Genomic DNA, 19,061 nt, shown 5'->3' with positions numbered 1-19,061 from the left:
AATGAAACCTGGAGATGTAGGTATGATTCAGTTAATGTGCGCAACAGCAAAGGGATAAATACCAATACGTTGCCGCGATCTTGCGTGTGTGACGTGACGCTGCAAGGGATCCATCGACGTCTGTTCAGTTCCAATCAATTAAAAAATACTTTATTAATCCCAAAACGGAAATGACCGTTCAACATTAGATCTGCCTATAGTCTGGAACACTTTAAATCACTCCTTAAAACTTATTTACATTATTTGTCATTTACAGAAGGCCTGACATTGTAATCTATGGGGTCCTATTTGTGTCAAAAATAACCCCACAGCAACCCTGAACATGTACACCACTTTGGTGCAGTTTAATACTTCTTTGAATGTTATTTTCAAAAGATACTTTTAATCTAATAGTCAAGCCTAATCTCAACATGTAATCTAATTTATTATTGTACACGTATATGTTAAGCACACCCTAAGGAAATATCCAATTATTTCTTTATTATCAGAGAAAACCTGATGCACGTGCGAAATACTTTCATTGAACTTGCAAACCCTGCATCTGAAGGTCAATTCAGTTTTGTAATTGTAAATGTTTCAGAAATGTCCTGCAATCTTCTGAATTGATGGTTTCAACTGGGATTGCGCCATAAGTAGGTGAATGTCGCAGAAATCTGGAAGAATTTCACAAGACATGGAGCCTGAAAAGAAGCATGATAAAATGTCAAAGATAAAATGTCCATGGCTCATTAGTCTTTCAGTCGTTAAGTATGCATGGTTCATTAAGAGTTTTACAAAAATAGAAATTCATGATAATGTCCCACATCATGGATTAGATTGAAATGGACTGCACAAAGAACCTTGACAGTTCTTCTGCCAAGTTTATTATTTTGTTTGTTGAAATAGTTAGCCAATAACGTTACCCTTTATGAGCCATAAAGAAATATAACAGCAGTATAGTTTCAGTAAAAACCTGATCCCAGAGTCATAAAAGGACTTCAATTGTACTAAATCTTTACTAAATGAAATAATATGTTTAACAATACTTTTGGTTTACAAACGTCATCTTCAGTGAAATTAAGTCTCTGTTCCTCATATGTGCCATAAAAACAGATTATCCTAAAACAGCTTTTAGTAAAGACAGATAAACACCGGAGAGTTAAATAAAAACAGCCGGTTAGATGTGACCACACCTGGAAGCTCTGATATCCAAATAGTTCAACTTCGGTCTTTGCTGACCAGGCTGTTCTTTCCCGTATTTAACTAGCTTGTCCATATTTTCTGCATTAACTTTAAAGAAGCATTTACAAAGTTTTTCTTCAGCAGTGGAGTATTGTGCAGAGAGTGTACAATACGGTGCTTTACTTATTGTTTTTAAAAGCTGTTCTCTGCTGTTTCCAGGTCTTTCTGAAGCACTTTGTGAGTCCTCCTGGATAACTCTTATTATTATTATTATTATTATTATTATTATTATTATTATTATTATTATTATTATTATTATTCTACTGGCTCCTTTGTTAGAAATATTATGAGGAAAACTTAGTCTTGGCTGTTTTTGGTGAAATTGTGTTCTTTCCACTTCCAAATTAGGGAACAACAGCACTAACTAACTGGAACATTCAGAAACTTAGAAATGTAGTTGTGATTGTTATTAGTATTATTTGCAACTCCTAGTACTTTTTGTGAAGATCTTTTTGGTTTTCCCAGTCATACAAATGCAGATTTTAGTTTGTTTCTTGACTCTCTGCCTTTTATTGCAGATTATTTTCTTCTTGTGATCAATGCTTATTCCCTGTGTCATTTCATTTTTTACACTTTACTTATTTGTTTTGATTTTTATTGTATTTATGGATTGCTTGGGTTGTTGCCAACATCTGTTGTGAATTTTACGTCAATGGACCCATAAGAGAAAATTCAAGAAAAACATGTCAAATACTTATTTTAAATGATGGATAATAGAATAACTAATGCCAATGTTTAAATTATTTTCAGCTGCCACAAATATAATGTCAAATCTGGGAAATGCGCATCTTTAGCTTATAAAAATTATTGACAAGGAACTTAAAAGTTAAAGTAAACATTATTAAATGTCAGAAGTAATAGTTTTTAGAGTTGAGTCGTGTTGAAGTTAAGCTGGCATGTTGCTCAAGAAACGATCTAGTTCATAAGAAAACAAATAAGAAAAAAGCACAGACACTTAACACACAGTTAATATCTGTCATGCATTGGTTGGGGTTTGGGTTGAGGGTATTTCCCATCAAAAAGGGAAAATCTGTGTTTAGTGGTGGTGGTATGTTGACTTTACATTGTCATTGGTGACACAATGAGTAATATTGGGACCGTAAAACTGGAAAACAGCACCTGTTTTCTGTTTTTGTGTGACTGCGAAGGACAATAAGACAAAAAAAAAAAAAAACATTTTCCAACCAAGAAAAACAACATCTGCCAACTTTATGACCAACAAACACGTCCAGAAATAAAGTTCAATTCCCTGACTACCAGTCACAATGCACATCAACAGAAAAGGAATAGATTCCTTAAAACAATGGTGCTGGAGCACACCCTATTCTAAATCATCCTTTCAAAAACTTGTTTTCAGGGAAAAATGCTTCAGGGGATATAGTTTCCAACTTCTGCACTATATGACATCATAGAGTCGCAGGTGCATATCAACCTGGCCCATGAGGGGCACAATAGGCAACAGCTGCAACTTTTATTGCTTCATCTGTTATCAAAGACAAAAGATGAGACATCTGATGATGAGGCAGAAACCTTCCTTTTCAGCAGGATTTCCTAGAAACAGTGCTGCACATACCAATTCGATCACTGAAATATTGAAATACCCTAACCACAGGTCACAGTTGTTATTAGATCAGCTTTGACTTAAATCTTTTCTTAGCTGTGTTATTTTTCAGCTTCATTTGGCAGCTCATTCCTTTCAGCCTGGAAAGCAGAGCTGAATTCAGATTTGGAGGGGAAACAGTTTTCTCCTTCCAGTTCAGGCTCAGAGTAATTTATTAGTCAGATCATCTGTTGATTTTTATACTTGAATCAGTTTGCGTGTGTGTATACAAAAACAAGACATGATTATTTTGTTTTGAGAAGCCAAAGAAATGGGTGGAACTGGGTCACGGTGATCCCTACACTAAAACATTCGAGCCGCATTTAGTTGTGTCTATTGTCTTCTTCTATTTAAGTCAAATAAATTTAGCGAGTTTTAGATTTTGAACCTAAATGTGTGAGTTTACGAAAGATAAACTTATAGTAGTAAGTTGTGTTAACTTTTTATTAATTTTATCAAACCTCCAAGAGTTGGGGCGTGCCGTGGTGGCGTAGTGGTTAGCGCAACCCCTATTTGGAGGCCTTGAGTCCTCGATGCGGCCGTCGCGGGTTCGACTCCCGGACCCGACGACATTTGCCGCATGTCTTCCCCCGTTTCCTGTCAGCCTACTATCATATAAGGGACACTAGAGCCCACAAAAGACCCCCTGGAGGGATAAAACAAAACAAAACAAAAAAACTCCAAGAGTTGAATAAACTAGAATTTATAGGTTGGCGCTAAAGAAAACTGAAAGGGAAAAGACAGGAGTGGGAACTGTTTCCCAGAATGCTTAGCGGCATGTTTTAGTATCCTGAGATGGATGTGTTACATTGATCTGACTCTTGTGATTTATTAAGGCAAATGTTTATTTTTATGTCCTTTTCACACTAAATGTTTTTTATCAGAATGCATTGTGATGTTTAATAACATTCATTATCAGATCATACGTTTTGTTCATGCAATTTGAAACAAGAATTTAAATTATTCTAAAGTTTAAAAAAAATAGTTATTTTAACTTGATAATGTGAGTAAAAATAACAGAGAAATGTGGCTCTTTAACCTGGTGAGGGCAGTTTTTTTTTCTTGCATATTGTGAAATAATTCTTTGGTTTAAATTGCTGCATTAAGTTAAAACTCACAATTCAAGATTAATGAACTCTAATGTTTAGACAACTTGTCTCTTGTTGTTAAATCGACTTCATGAACTTTAATTTCTGAGTTAAAACAAAAACAATTTTCTTGCTGACTTAAGTTGCATTTTCATAGCAGCAGGTGAACTTACGTTTTCAAGTTACACCACCTTCAAATGTTTTACAGTGTAGTTGTTTTTCACTAGATGTGCGCTTCTACATTGTTCAGGGAAAGTTTGTGCTTTGTATTTGCTTTTGCCTTTTGGTTTATTACTTATACAACATCAATACAACATAGGTTATCTGAATATTAATAAATTATAAAGTTATTTTTGAATCATCTCTTTAATCATGCAGAGTACTTTTTCATTTTATCATTGAATTCACACAAAAAGAGTTTCTAATTTCTCTTTGTGTTGTATCCTTGGAGAAAATCAAAATATATTTAGGAGTTTTGTGAGTTTCACTGTAAAGAAGGACACAAATGTAGTATATCAGGGAGATTTGTTGCCATCCAGACTCCCTTGGATGGGGACACCAGCACAATTCTAGCATTCTTTAGAGGTGAGTCACATGGATGGACAATAATAGCAAATTTCCCAACTCCTTGGGGGAACACAAATATGATTCCTGCTAAGTTTCTAGAGCAGCTATTCTTACAGTTGACGTAAAGCGTTTGACAGGCCCGTATATGTCATTCTGATCTCCACCAAACTGTACTCCTGCAGCAAATGGCTGCTTTGAAGCGTTTGAGTCACGTTGTGTTTATTCTAAGCAAAGTTCCTTCAGTGCCTTACTAAAGCAGCTAGATGGTGTAAGCTGATTATCTCTGCAACACTGGTAAGCAACTGTATTTATTTTACATTTATCAGAAAGGAAAAAATAGAGACACTTAAGCTAGAAGGTTTGCATTTTTACTGCAGAATTTAAATGATTTAAATTTCTCTAATACAAAACATGCAGTTAAGAAACAAATGATTGTAATCAGAGCTGTCACATCCTCAGTACTGTGAACATCTTACAACAGACGCTGTAGTGAAATCCAGCCAAATGAAGGTCAAGAATGAATATTTAGAAAAGTGAGAAACTAAGACTGCGGCTGACAGCTGTTTGGCTGTCCTGAAGCAGAGGGCTCATAAAACAAAAAGGTTTTTAGCACATTTCTTGGATCAAAATTCCTTGTCAGCCTTTCAAGACCTTATGTGCACATTCCACATCCAAACATCCATCAGTATGTGGAGTAAAATCCCGTGTGTTAGAAAAGAATTATTTTCATTGTCTGTGATGAAAAAATTAAGCTTTTTTTGGGAATTTACAGATCAAATCAATCAAATTGCGGTGGTTATTTTGGGTGAAGAGTTCGAAAGCTCACATTGATGTTCTATTTGGAAAGCTCAGGAAGAAGGACAAAGCTTTGTGCTGCCATCTACTGTTTCCGTTTTTACCTACCTCTGAATCATTCTGGACAATGCCGAAGAAAAATGTATTGTTGTAAAGTGAATAGAGAAATTCTGTATTTAAAAAACTGCGAAATAAAATAAATGCTGTAAAAATAATGCAGTAATGAAACAGAAAAAAAATCTCCTCATATAGTACATTCTGAACACTCCATAAGTTAACCTAAGTTAAGAATGAATTATGAACCTTTGTGTCAAGATATTTTTTTTTAATTTTCTTAAGGCATAAAAAAGGTAGGAAAAAAATTTTGTAAAAAAAACAACTGAATTATTTTTTTTTTAGGGGATCAATTGTAATTTTCTCCAAGTACAAAGTTGCTATTTGAAAAATACATCAGCAATATTGTTCTTTAGGGGTTATCTGATGTCACAATATTATTTTTACCTGCAAGAGTCGTCACATTTGTATTGTTGTTTCTAAATGAATATGAACTTGTTTTCTTTGCATTATTTGAGGTCTTAAAGCTCTGCAGCTTTTTTGTTATTTTGACCATTTCTCATTTACAGCAAATGAATTTATGCTTGGAATTTCAGAGACATGTTGTCAGTAGTTCATAGAATAAAATAACAATGTTCATTTTACTCAAATATATTTATAAAAAGTCGAATCAGAGAAACTGATCATTTTAAGTGGTCTCATTTTTTTCCAGAGCTGTAAATGTGAATAGAAAAATTATGTTTTTAAAAACACTACAGAATCAAATAAATTCGTTAAAAATGATAAAGTAATGAAAGAGTTTAACTAAAAATGCACCAGAAACACTTTTATACACAAGTTTTGTTCTTTTAGAGTTACTTTCCATCTGGAGATCAAGTGTAGTAAATAAAATTGTCTGCCATCTTTAGCAACTTATATCCACCTCTGATGACATTTTGCTGCCCAGCAAAGAGTTTCAAGACTTAATCAGGAAGTTACCCTGCATAAAATCACTAAGCACAGCACAGGGGTCGCTCACTCCCGATTAATTTGCCACACAGACGACCAACAGCGGCTACTAGCGCACACCAGAAAATATGGCAAATTGTCTTGCCATAGCCTTGAATCACACGTGCTCTGTACTTTTTACGTGCGGAAAGTTCACGTAAACATCTGTTTACTAATTGAAGGAACCCGTATGCTATTTTTCAAATAAAACTTGCAGTAACTACAGACCCCAGTGAAATGTAGTTTTAAAATATTTTCAAAGTGATTACCGTAGTAGCTGCACTTAATTTAATAAGTATAATACATTAGTATTACTGAGTATTGCATTTAAATTCATATGTCTGAGTTTAGCAGTTTGTTTAAGTTAAATGTAGAGATTATCTTTTAAATCTAATCTTATCAACAGAGTTCTGTTATTAAATATAAATATATGTATATGTTCCTCACTGCTTTAAATCACGTCTATCTTTTTAAAAATAACTGAAATTATCTAAACGTTTTAGCGTTTCTTTAAGTTTTCATTTATAGTCTTGCTTAAATTCCCCACGCCGTGCAACAGACGCCTGTGACAAAGAAAACCTAATAACAAGCAGTTGTTTTTTTATTTCAGAGGGATTTGTTTTACCCAGTTCTTTATGTTTTCATCGTATTTTCTTCCAACATGCGCTCACCTTTAGGTTTTTCTATTAATCATTCAGTTTTATTTTGAAAGTGAGTACAGGAAGTTGTGTGAGTGATTTTCCAAACCTGTGCGCGTGTCCTCAACGTGGATGTAACTTCTCCTCAGACAGGTATTATACAGAAAGGTTTTGTTGTAAACGGAGCCGGTGTCACAGTGTTAGCTCTGTGTTTATGGCGTTATAAAGGTGTTTTTCTGAGCTCGTGCTGGTTCAATGAACGTGCGCGAGTTTAAAAACAACGCGGCTAGCATTAGCCTGTTAGCTCACGGAGCTAAGTTTGGATGCTGGTATAATAACACGCTGACATTTTATTCACAGCAGTTATTTTATTTTCACTCGAAGTAGTTTTGCTCTAAAATTATCGTATAAACGTGAACTAGCATTTAAAGTAGCCTATATATTCAAAAAAATGTGCTTTGTTCATAGTTTATATTTTTATTTTTAATAACATTTTAGTGTTATTATTTTCTTAATCTTATCTTGTAAAATTGCCCCGTCTGTACAGTATTTTACTCTTATTTTTATATTTCCCAATAAAGGATATTTTTGTTTTCTTATACAGTTTCTAAAAATATATATATGATGCCTCAGACTATAAGAAGTTAATATTTTATTCGTATAAAGAGTTTTATGTGACAGCCACTTTATGTCTTATTCTGTCATGCAGAGTGACATAATCTGCTTGGAAACACTTTAATTGGCTTCTCAGATGGACAGAAGCTCGCCAGGTGATGATAAACAGAACCTGCCACTGATGGAGAATGCAGAAGAGATGGAGGTCGCCATGACAACTCAGCTAGAAAATCTCCTTGTGACCAGAGAGGATGCCATACAAACGCAGGCAGAGGAAACAGATGGGCTCCCTTCGGTGTCTCAGTGTGAGAATGAGGACTCAAACAAGTCTGTCCACACAGACACTTCAACATCACATCTACCAGAGATGAACGATCACAACTTGCCATCAGAAAACGAGGGGAAGGAGGTGCAGGTCACTATGGTAACGCACGCAGAGCATGTTTCTGTGACCCGAGACGATGCCACACCAGCAAACACACGTACGGAGGCAGATGAAGCGGGAGCTGTCCAAACAGCCCCATCAGCAGTAACGCTCCCTGTGAGCTTTGTATGTGAGGCTGGCTGTGTGGACGAGGAGTCGGAGGATTCAGACAGGTGTTTACACTCAAACACACACAGTGCACCGCAAAAACACAAAATATTAAGTATTTCTGGTTTAGTGTCTAGTGATAATACCTTACTACACTTTTTAAGTTAGTTTTGTCTTAAGTAAGACAAAAAAAACTAAAAGTGACTTTTCAGCAATATAGGAGCTTATTTTAAATAAATAATTCCATATTGATGAAGAAGTTCTAGTACCATTGGCAGATTATTTCAGTTATAACATGGGAAAAATATCTTGTTAAATAATCTGCCAATAGAGCTAGTACTTTTTCATTAATATTCACTTAAAACAAACCCCTATATGTTGCTTAAAGGTTACTTATAAGTTTTTTTTTTACTTGGTAAAGTTTGTGTTTTTGCAGTGCACCTGCTGATCTTTTGCACCGGATTCGACACTAGAAACTGTAAAGAAAACCGATACTAATATTTGTATTTTCCCTTTACTAGTGACAGTTCTTCATCTTCTTCCTCATCCTCCTCTTCTTCCTCATCCTCCTCTTCCTCCCCTGCCCCTGTGTTTGAGGATGTTGATGAAGGTTTCAGCCAACCAGCCCCTGTCAAAGCTAGAGATGAAGTCTTACTTGAGGTCAGCTTGTGTTTTATAAAGTTAAGAAGTTTTTGTGTTTGATTTTAACTGTCATTAACTAAGTAGTTGATAACAATGACATGGTATTCCTTATAATTGTACTTTAAGCAGGTATTAAATACAATAGACACCTTACACAGGTTAAAGCTTCCAAGATGCTAAAAGTCAGGTAATGGTGGAAGCAGAAATGAGAAAAAAGTGGATAATAGTGGTTAATATTGATGAAAAAATTCTTGTTCCATTGGCAGATAAATTGACTTACAACATGGGAAAAATGTCTTGTCATCAATATTAAGGAATTATTTCCTTAAAACAAGCTTTTATATCTTGCTAAAAAGTTACTTGTAAGTTAGCTTTCTTACTTCAAGTTTGCACTAAAAACTAAACCTAAAATACTTGGTAGGATTTTATGCTTTTGCTGTGTCAATGTTGTGTCACACTAATTTTAAGGGAATATTGTTGGAAAACTTAAGCCGGTTTATTATTAGCTGCGTCATTTACTAGACGTTCCCGTTTGTGTGCAGGAGCTTCCAGCTGTGGAGGAAGTCAGTGTGAGCTTACCTGAGGAAGCCGCGCTGCAGCCAGCGGGAACGGTCTCCAGTATCATCCAGCAGCTTGGTGAGTGGACTCCCTGCTGATCAACGCATCCTCAGAACTGCTCCGTCGTTTAACTCTGTGTTTGTCCTCTCAGTTATTATCCAGTCCCTGAAGAACACGCCTGCTCTGAATGAGGACAGCATCCTGTTCAGGTCCGACAGGGTGGCTGTGGGAAAGGTGAGAACATAAAGTCAGACTGAATTTAAATCTGATGCTTTCAGCGTGCTGATAACGTTCTGCTGGTGTGTTTTAGGTGTTTGAGGTGTTCGGCCCTGTGTGCAGTCCTTTGTACGTTTTGCGCTTCAACTCTTCAGATCAGATCAGCAGCAAAGGCCTGACTGAGGGATCGACTGTTTATTTTGCTCCAGCACTCAAAGAGTACACGGAGTACATCCTGACGCAGCAGCTCAAACTGTAAGGACACGCCTCCACCTTCTGTCCAGCAGATGATTACCTATGTAGAAAACTCTGTGTGTTACAAAATAATGTTGCTTTCCACAGTTTAAAAGGATCTGATGCTTCCTGGAAGAATGATGATGAACCACCAGAAGAGGTAATCACAGCTCATGTTAGGATCAGTTTCTGTGGCTTACTGGGTTTAGAAACGCTGCTTTACCTTGTGTTGTAAACCATCTGGCAGTAACCAAACCTTTGAATCTCTCTTTATATTTATAAATATCTACATTTTGATGACATAATGTAGAAAAATACACAATGTGGTACACAACTCTTCTTTCTCTTCGCCTCCTCCAGGCTTTGGATTATAGTGATGATGAGAAGGAGCAGGAGGCAAAAAGAAAAATAAGGAACAGCAAAAGGAAGGAAAATGGCTGTGCAGGTACTCCCACAAACATAACTCTGTCATATGATGTCGGAGAAACTTATCTCCTCTTTTTTCACTTTGACAGTTTTGGTGTCGCCATTCATTTAACTTTTATATATTTTCATAAAACCAGGAGTTTTATTTAAAAACATTTTTTTTTATTTCTAAGCCTTGTTTTGCAATTCTAATGTTTCACACACTGATATTGCAGTGATGATTGCAGATATTAAAAAACAAAACTATTTATAAATTATACAGAGAAAATGCATATTTTTATGCCAGTTTGCATCTAAATCAAATTTACTTTGCAAAAGGAAGAACTGTTCTTGTAATCTTATGCAAAAAAAAAGAAAACATATATGAGGAGGACTGTCACAATTTTGCTAGAAATTATTGCGATAAATTCTAACATTGTCATTCTGAGACCATTTGCTGTAATATATTTGATAATGGCTTGTTAATACAGGTTTGCCCTCTCTAAAACTAATGGACTTTAATTTTGAACTAGAAGACATTTTAAATATCCAGAATAAAACACAACAACCAAAAGCAATAAATAAAAACCACACACAACCAAAACTATGTATAAAATATATTATGATTTCTGTAAACAGAACAAAGAATATTAATCATCAGAATGGAAGTTATTGAGCTCATTTTAATTTATTATGCAATTAATTGCTTTTTGTGCCAGGCTTATATATGACTTACTTTTATTTTGAAAAGTAAAACTATTCCACTTCATTTTATAAATATTTACATTTAGATAAATCAAAAGAATATAAAATAGACTAAAGATGGGAAAAGGTGACAAACCTAACTTAGATCTATTTTTAAAAAGGCCTAAAAGTGATAAACTTTTTAAATTTCTTCCTCTCTTTCAGATAAATCCAGTCAGCAGCAGAACCTCGACCGGCGGGCTTTCCAGCCCCGACACGCCAGAAACCGAGTCCGACATCAGCACCCGAGAAATGCGCCGCCGCCATCCGCCCACTCCTACCCTCCACCTGGACACACGGACATTCCTCCTGCATACTTTCCTTCCCACTCCCCTTATCTTCCTCATCCTCATCATCATCACCCTTTCTCTCCACCCAGCTTCCCCCTCTACCCTCCTCCTCCTCTTCCTCCAGCGTTTTTCAACCCATCTTTCTCCCCGTCTTTCTGGCATCCAAACTCTGTCCCCTATGTTGACTTCCCTCCTCCTCCGCCTCCACCACCGCCACCTCATCCCCCCTCGTCACCTCACTAACACACACACACACACACACACACATTCCCCAAGTTGGTAGGGTGATTTTTGTTTGTTATAAGGAATATATGATTTACTTTCAGCAGCCTATCAGTTTAGTGGCTGGTAGGCTGTAAATTTTTTATGTGTAAATTAATTTAAAAAAAACAGTAAATCACTTGTAACGGATAATGAAGCTGTGAGCAGCTTTTTATTTTGATATTTTACATTTTTTGTTGTTTTTATTTTTCAGATATAAACATTTTTAATTATGCAGAACATTTTCTTTTAGGAGTGCATTGATTTATCAGCCAGCCAGTTTATCTTTGCCGATTTCCTTAATTTTGAGAGATAAGGGATCGGCCGATACTTGTATATGAAGCCAATCTTATCCACTAATCTTGTGCAACGTTGCAAAGGTCAGTAATCAACGACTTTCCTATTCTGCTCTGCAGTGAGAGAGGTTTGACAGTCACCCCATTGTTGCCAACTTAGCAACTTTCTTTCTCTTTTTAGCAGCATTTCAGACAAAAAAAATTGGCATTGGCCAAAATCGGAATTGGCAGGTCAGATGTTTGAAAGATAGGTGATCGGCCAGAAAACTGCAACTCAGGGGTCTGTTTTTGTAACTAAAGCAAGGGTGCAGTCCTACACCCATGGTTTTTTTTTATTTTTCTGCCACTTTCACCTCATTTGCTCATGTAATATGGGCTTTTGGGAATTGATCACCTGCAGACTGTGAATCCTTATGAACCAAGATGGCACCGCTCACTGTGACTGAAAGCTTAGAGACGCACCAACCAGCTCTAAAACGACTTTATTTGACCTTTTTTTCGTCTCTTCACACCCAAAAAAAAAATCTGTCTATTTCAGCTGTTCTGTACCTAAAATTTTGTTTAGTCCGGAGATTAATTCATTATGAAGATAAACACTCACAAAAATGTTCACGTTTAATTTAATTGTACACTTTTTGCTGACGTTTAAACTCTGTTTTTATTATACCCAAGCAAATAAAAGTTATACAATCGCATTTTCTTCCTGGAGATTATTGAAAATGATTTGAAATCATTGGTTTTCATAGTGAGCATGAAACAACCAAACTACAACAATATGAAATAACAAAGCAGGGGAGATGGACAGCACCACTTTAAACCACATTCACCTCCTTCAAAGTCCTGCGAAACAAAACAGAAATACTTTCTTCCATAGTTAGTAACTTCATGAAATTGTACTACATGAACCAGAGCTAAAGGGAGCTCTTTAGTCTCATTCAAGTATTGTTTATTACAGTTGGTAGAAGGACCAATGGGGGCCATGAACCCCTCTTGAAAAATACTGGTCTCCTCAGAGTCATAGTTATGACTCTGAAGACATAATTGTTAAACCTAATAAATAAATAAATGCACAAATATATATATTTTTATTTCATTAGGTGTGCCCCTGAAACATTTTCCGTTTGAAAAATTTCTGGAGGTGCCACTAACTGCAGAATTACAATGACAAACAATTAGTAGGTGAATTCTCCGTATTTCGCATTGTTGTTCATTTTAGATGCTTCTTGTTGAACATTTCAGATTAATGAACAGACCAAAGCACAGGCGCTGTAATATTTTTCAAAAGCAAATAAGACTTTGTGAAACTAGTGAACTCAGTATTTGTTGATCATCTGGAATCCTAAAAACTTCAGTCACATTATCTATTGTAATCTTTTACACTCAGCTTGTAAACAGGACATTATTTTTCAAATCCTCAAGGGGAAAAAAGTGTGTAATACTGTGTTTTTGTAACTAAACTAATCCGTTCATGTCATCCTTAAACCTCAGGAGACTTTTTGAGTTAGTTAGACTTTTTGTTCCCCATCAGGGTAGCACCATGTCTTCATTCACATTTTTTTCTACTGATTTCAATGTAGTTACTGTCTTTGTTGTTCTGCACTTGTAACTGTGATATAAGAATGTGTTAAAATGCTAAACTTTTCTTTCCCACAAGCCCTGCAGTTTGTCACTGCAGCCATAATTCAGTCATTAATCGAATAAAATGATGGAAAACTGGAATTCAAGTTACTTCCTGTTTAATCTAATTGTAGTTTAATCTGTTTTCAGACTTAACATGTTGCACCAGATGTCTAAAATATAATTTCTTGGTTGAGATTTGTTTCCTTTTTTTTTTTTTTTTTTTTTGGGAGATCTGAAAGTGGATTTGAAGGAGATAGTTCTGCTTGTTTGGTGAAATGAATTACATAAATTATCTGCTTTTATTTCTTTAAATAGTTTTGGTCAACAATATGAGTTCTTAACCTACAAAATTAGATTTGATCTTTAGCAACAATGTTCAACATAACCAGCACTGACAGAAGCTAAAGCTGCACTATGTAACTTGTTTTTTTGTTGTTTTTTTTATTTCTACATAATTATTATTGTTAGATTATCAGAATAATATAAGACACATAACCTCTTTTTAAAAAATGCTCCCAATACTAACTGCCGAAATGCACCGCTCCTAGTCAGAAACAACCAATCAGCGCCAGGAGGCGGGTCTTAGTGCTGTCAATCACTTGTTTGTTATTCTACAGCTGGTTCACCACAACACAGCCTGCCACCAATGCTAAGGCTAGTTAGCAGAGCCACCGATGACGGCGGATAAACAGTTTTCATGGAACGATAAGTTGTTTCTCCATTCTTAGCACATTGAGTAGCGTTGATTGACAGCGCTGAGACCCGCCTCCTGGCTCTGATTGGTTGTTTCTGACCGGGTGGTGCATTTCTTCAGATGGTAATAGCACAGGGAGGAGGCGGAGGAAATAGATTTTTTTCACAGATTATCTGTCTCATCTTGTCACAACATGACAGTTTTTACAAATATGTACAAAACATTTTTTTTTAAAGTCACATCCTGCAGCTTTAAAGAGTTGATGTTAAAATTGGAGCCGTTGAACCAACCAGAACAGTACACAGGGGCATCTGCATGCACCATGTTGTCCTAAATTCTGATGTGAAACTCACACCTAGCAAGATACGTACTGTCAAACTCAGTAACACCCAAATTAAGACGTCTTTTTAAACCACAAGTCTAGCCTGAACTATCTAATGCATGTAGACGGTGACCTTCGCTCACTGTGACTGAAGGTCGGCTCTTTCAACAGCTTCTTCTGATATCACTTTAGCTCATGGCGGCACCGCTTGTTCCCTCTAGCTATGCTAAGGATGTGCCAGCTCCTTATAATGCCTCCCTCCAATTCACATTCAAATAAAACTTAAGATCAGATTACATACATATTTCAACAAAACGTCAGCTTTTACTTCATATCACTTCACATTTATATTGTTTAATCTCACTGTCAAACACATCTTTAATTGAAATGCATCTTTCTATTGTTCTGAATCCAACTGTTTTTGAAAATATCACTTCCTTTTAAGTTGTATTGCTTTCTCTTTTTACAAATGTTATGGATATTTTCCCTTTACTATCCAAATTGGTTTGTTGATGTGTGTATTTTTGATTTGTCGGTGTGCTGCTGCAATGCCTGATCAGGTTTCCCTTGAAAAACAGCTTTTTAATCTCAGGGAGACAAATGTTGTTAAATAAATGTTAAATACAAACAGCTGCTGAAAAGACTAGAAAAACGTGACGTAATATTTCAATACGTGCTTTTAAAACTCAGCAGGAGACGGGAAGTGGAGAAATTCGGCACGACAGCGTTGAAACCAAACACTGGAGTTCTCAAATTAACACTTTACCTCACACAATACCAAACATGCTTGCAGTGAGCTGCTACGATGCTGTGGGACTCAGCGTACGCAGCAGCATGTTCACAGGTTCAGATCATAATTAACACGTCCTGCCGGTTTTCTGCAGCAGCATTCATCAGCATGAGGGGTTGAAATCAGACTGTTGCCCTGATATTTCCTCAGACACCGACTTCAGAAAACAGCTTCAGAAAAGACTGATGTAATAAAATACACTGTTAACACAAGAGGTCTGCAACATGTGGCCATTTGGACATTTCACAGTGGCTCTTAATAACTTTGGTTTTATATGATGAGCAACCAACTAATGTTCTCATATTTATTCTGTAATATTCTTAATGTGTAGTTTTCTTAATTGTTTTTTTTAATGAAAAGGTTAAAAGAAATCAGTCTTGGTTCAGCATAATTGCTGTTTTACAGTTGGTTTCCGTTCTGCAGAACATAAAAACACAGATATGTCGTACGCTAAATGCTTTTTCCATCTAATTTTTCACACAGATAACTGTGTTTGCAAACATTTTCTCCTCTCATTTAAAAAAACTTAAAAATAGAAATTATATGTTTGTTCTTTTGAAAATTTTAACAAATTCACGTAGCAGATATTTTTTAAATCTGAATATTTGGGGTTTTTTTAAATATTATTTAATATTTGTGGCTCTTAATTGAGTTTCTTTAGATTATTAAGGTTGTAGGTCCCTGGTTTATACTATTCATGTTTAGTAATTAAAGTTCCTTTTTATACCCTCAAGAAATATTCAGAAATTTTGAAATTAAACTCAAAAATTTTCTCAATCAAAATGTCTGAGTTTCATAAGTAAAAAAAAATATGCTGGAAATTTGATTTTATATTTATCTCTTAACCTGGAAATTTCTGAGTTTGAAAAGTCAAAAGTTTTACCTTTTGCAGCTTAAAAATGTCTAAGATTTTTCCAGAATATTTCTGAGATTAATCTCAAAATTTCCAAGTTTTTTAAAGCAAATTTTTGAATGTTTGAACTCAGAAATTAAAAATGTTCTTTCTAGAAAATTTTGGGGATCAACCTAAAAAAAATGTGGATTTTTTTTTCTAGAAAATTTGTCAATCTTTAAAACTCAGGAATTTTATTGTTTCTTCTAGAAAAATTCTGAAATTAATTTCAAAATTTCTGAGTTTTTGGCAGACGTGTACTTTTCCTTTTTTTCTATCTCTAACGGCCCTAATTCAACACCATGCATTAGTCTGACATCTTCAAAGAATTTGTATAAATTTTTGGAAGTATGAATCTACCTTCAATTGCATCTAGTTTTATAATTAGTAGTAAAAAAACAATTTAAAATATATAATTTTTGACTGTTTTGAACTTAAAATCTTTCTTGTATGTAATACCATTTTAAAAATAAACCTGAATTCAACTAGGACAATCTAATTACGTTAGCAACGCCTCAACCTCGAGTCTACTCTAATAAGAACCGATGCCCTTTGACCGCTCCTCTCATGTGTCGCTCCATCTATCACCTTACATCGTTCCAGGCCATCTTCCCTATCATGTGCCTCCGTTTAGACTCACCATTTGCCCCCTGAATCAGTGCTCTGCTGCAACCGGAGACCCTAAACTTGTGACTCGTTTGTAAAAAATAAAAAAAAAAAGGGCTATCCCTAGATGTTTCCTGATTCACTGACTAAAACAGATGATTTTAAGAGTAAACTTAAGAGGGCAAAGAAGATTTTAATTGATGTAAGTTTTGTATTTTTTATAAGTGAAAAATGTAAAGTATATGCGACATGTGTTGGCTACTTTTTCTAATAAATCACAACCAAACAAATCTCAGTTTCACATGAGGTGAAGCACTCTCTTTGGTATGCATTTCTCTCACTTTGGGGGGTCGTAAAAAGTGCTGTCATAAAATCAGAAAGGGTAAAAGTGAGAATATGAAATGCTAGAGAGGGGAGAGAAAGAGGGGAGGAAATAGAGCCAGTGAGGTCATTATTTCACACTGGACTTGCTGTCCACAGAGGAGCAACACACTCAGCTAACATCGAGGTATTTCCTTTGACCTTAAATGTGATGAAAGCAGGTTTCCAAAATCTTAGTTTTAATTTTTTGGTATTTTTTGTATCTGCACTCAGCTTTCTGTGCTGTAAAACAAAACCAGTGCAAATTTAAAGGATCATGATTGAAGTTTCCAGAGTCATTAGGAGATGCAGAAGATGCAGAAAAAGAAGCTGCCTCTTCAAAAAGCGACTCATCGGTGAGTAATGGAGCAATGAACTTTAAAAAGAATGTGTCATTAAAATTATCAGCGCGTCTTTGACACCAAGCATTTTTTCTTTTAAAAATATATTATATTTTGTTATTAGATATAAAAATGTCTTTTAAAAACTATTACAGGTGTAATAATGATGAAGTTAGGTGTAATAATGACAAAATTAGGTGTAATAATGATGAAATTAGGTGTAATAATGAAGTTAAGTGTAATAATGATGAAGTTAGGTGTAATAATGATGAAATTAGGTGTAATAATGATGAAGTTAGGTGTAATAAACAGAAATAAAAACAATGAATGAGTAAGGTTTTGACAGAGATGCCAAATATTAATTAATAAATCTGATTTTTTTTTATCTGTGCTCTTTTCAAATCAAGCAGTTATGAAGTTACTTTACCCAGGTTGAGAACTTGTGTGTTGCTTTTTAATCTCTCTGTGCAGTTACTTAATTATGATTATTTTGATGACATTTAATGTCAAAATCTCCTAAAAAATTAATGAATACCAAAATGTTTTCTGAATGAAAAGCATGTTTTATAACAGCTTAAAGGTTTTCCTTTTTAAAAGGTAAAGAAAAAGACCTAATCTGATGCTGCTCTATGCAGATACGTGAAGGTTGACCCACCTCGGCATAATGAATGCTTCCTTATTTCTGTTAAAATGATTTCACCACTTGGTGGCGCTCAAAGTCTGTGTAGAGGTTTCATCCCAAGGTGATCTTTATTTAAAAATTTAAAGAAAAAACAAAAATGACATAATGTTCAAAAGTTACTTTCACATCATGACCAACAGACGTAAAAAAAAAATGCACTTCTTAATGTTTAACTCCATTTAAAATGTGCTTTTAGAACAATTTGCTTTATAGGATATTGTTCAATTATTACATAAACTCAAACAATTTTATGTAATAATTATTAACAAAGAAAAGACTGTGGCTGAGATTGTGGTCAGACATGGCAAAAACCAGAAAGGAATAAAACTCTTTCTCTACCTGAAATTAAATACCCAATAATGACCAAGTTCAGCTTAAGAAGATCATTAGACCCATAAATAAAATTTTATTTTTCTTATCTGTCTTGAATCTACCAAGAATGAGTAGCATAATGACATCTCTGAAGAATTTGAATCAATATTAACATTTAATTTGCCTTTTTGTTAAAAATTGACTATTTGTCAGTCCATTTTGACATATACCTATTTAGTCTAGAGATAGTCCAACTGGCCTGAAGGATTTTATCTAGCAGGTGCTTTTGTTCTGTAAATAGGGCCATTACCTTATAAGTACCCTGGTAATGGCCTCAACGCATCTCACAGTTGCACAATTGTTCCTTAGACTTAGACTTCGACTTAGACTTAGACTGACTTTGTTGTCATTTTGCATGCACAGGGTGTATACAGAACGAAATTTCGTTGCATACGGCTCAGGACAATGTTTGAGGTTCCAATGTTGTGAGGTTACTCCAGAGTAAAATAAAATACAGTATAAAATATGAATATAAATCTAAATATAAAATATAAAGTGCAGGACTGACAGTAAAATAGAAGTTATTTAGCTCTGTACATGTGCAAGGTATAAAGTGGAGACCAGTTTTTGAGTGCAGTCCAGTTAAGAGTTCAGCAGTCTGATGGCAAGTAGGAAAAAGCTGTTTCGGAACCAGGTGGA

At 35.2% G+C, this 19,061-nt stretch overlaps 2 protein-coding genes across 5 annotated transcripts in view; both read left to right on the top strand.

Annotated features, from left to right (window-relative positions):
* The first annotated feature begins 6,989 nt into the window (after positions 1–6,989).
* naf1 (nuclear assembly factor 1 homolog (S. cerevisiae)) lies at positions 6,990–13,472 on the top strand. 3 transcript variants are annotated; one of them, XM_028018911.1, is made up of 9 exons: positions 6,990–7,103; positions 7,660–8,162; positions 8,619–8,757; positions 9,282–9,375; positions 9,449–9,531; positions 9,608–9,768; positions 9,856–9,907; positions 10,108–10,192; positions 11,062–13,472. In XM_028018911.1, the coding sequence occupies exons 2-9, from the start codon at positions 7,702–7,704 to the stop codon at positions 11,427–11,429; spliced, it is 1,443 nt and encodes a 480-aa protein (XP_027874712.1). In that variant the 5' UTR covers positions 6,990–7,103; positions 7,660–7,701; the 3' UTR covers positions 11,430–13,472. The 3 variants fall into 3 exon arrangements, with proteins under 3 accessions (XP_027874712.1, XP_027874713.1, XP_027874714.1); XM_028018912.1 differs by having other exon boundaries at positions 7,031–7,084; XM_028018913.1 differs by having other exon boundaries at positions 7,037–7,103; positions 7,702–8,162.
* A 3,821-nt stretch (positions 13,473–17,293) lies between these two features.
* The window catches only part of LOC114144047 (zinc finger protein 638-like), a 29,058-nt gene continuing 27,290 nt past the window's right edge, over positions 17,294–19,061 (top strand). Inside the window, exon 1 of one of the 2 annotated variants that reach the window (XM_028016502.1) lies at positions 17,294–17,383. In XM_028016502.1, the coding sequence (XP_027872303.1) occupies positions 17,334–17,383 (50 nt within the window). In that variant the 5' untranslated portion in view covers positions 17,294–17,333. The remainder of the gene's footprint in view (positions 17,384–19,061) is intronic. The other variant, XM_028016503.1, reaches the window with a different exon arrangement.

The sequence above is a fragment of the Xiphophorus couchianus genome, chromosome 5, assembly GCF_001444195.1.
Source record: "Xiphophorus couchianus chromosome 5, X_couchianus-1.0, whole genome shotgun sequence".
NCBI lineage: Eukaryota > Metazoa > Chordata > Actinopteri > Cyprinodontiformes > Poeciliidae > Xiphophorus > Xiphophorus couchianus.
This window is presented reverse-complemented; position numbering and strand designations above follow the sequence as displayed.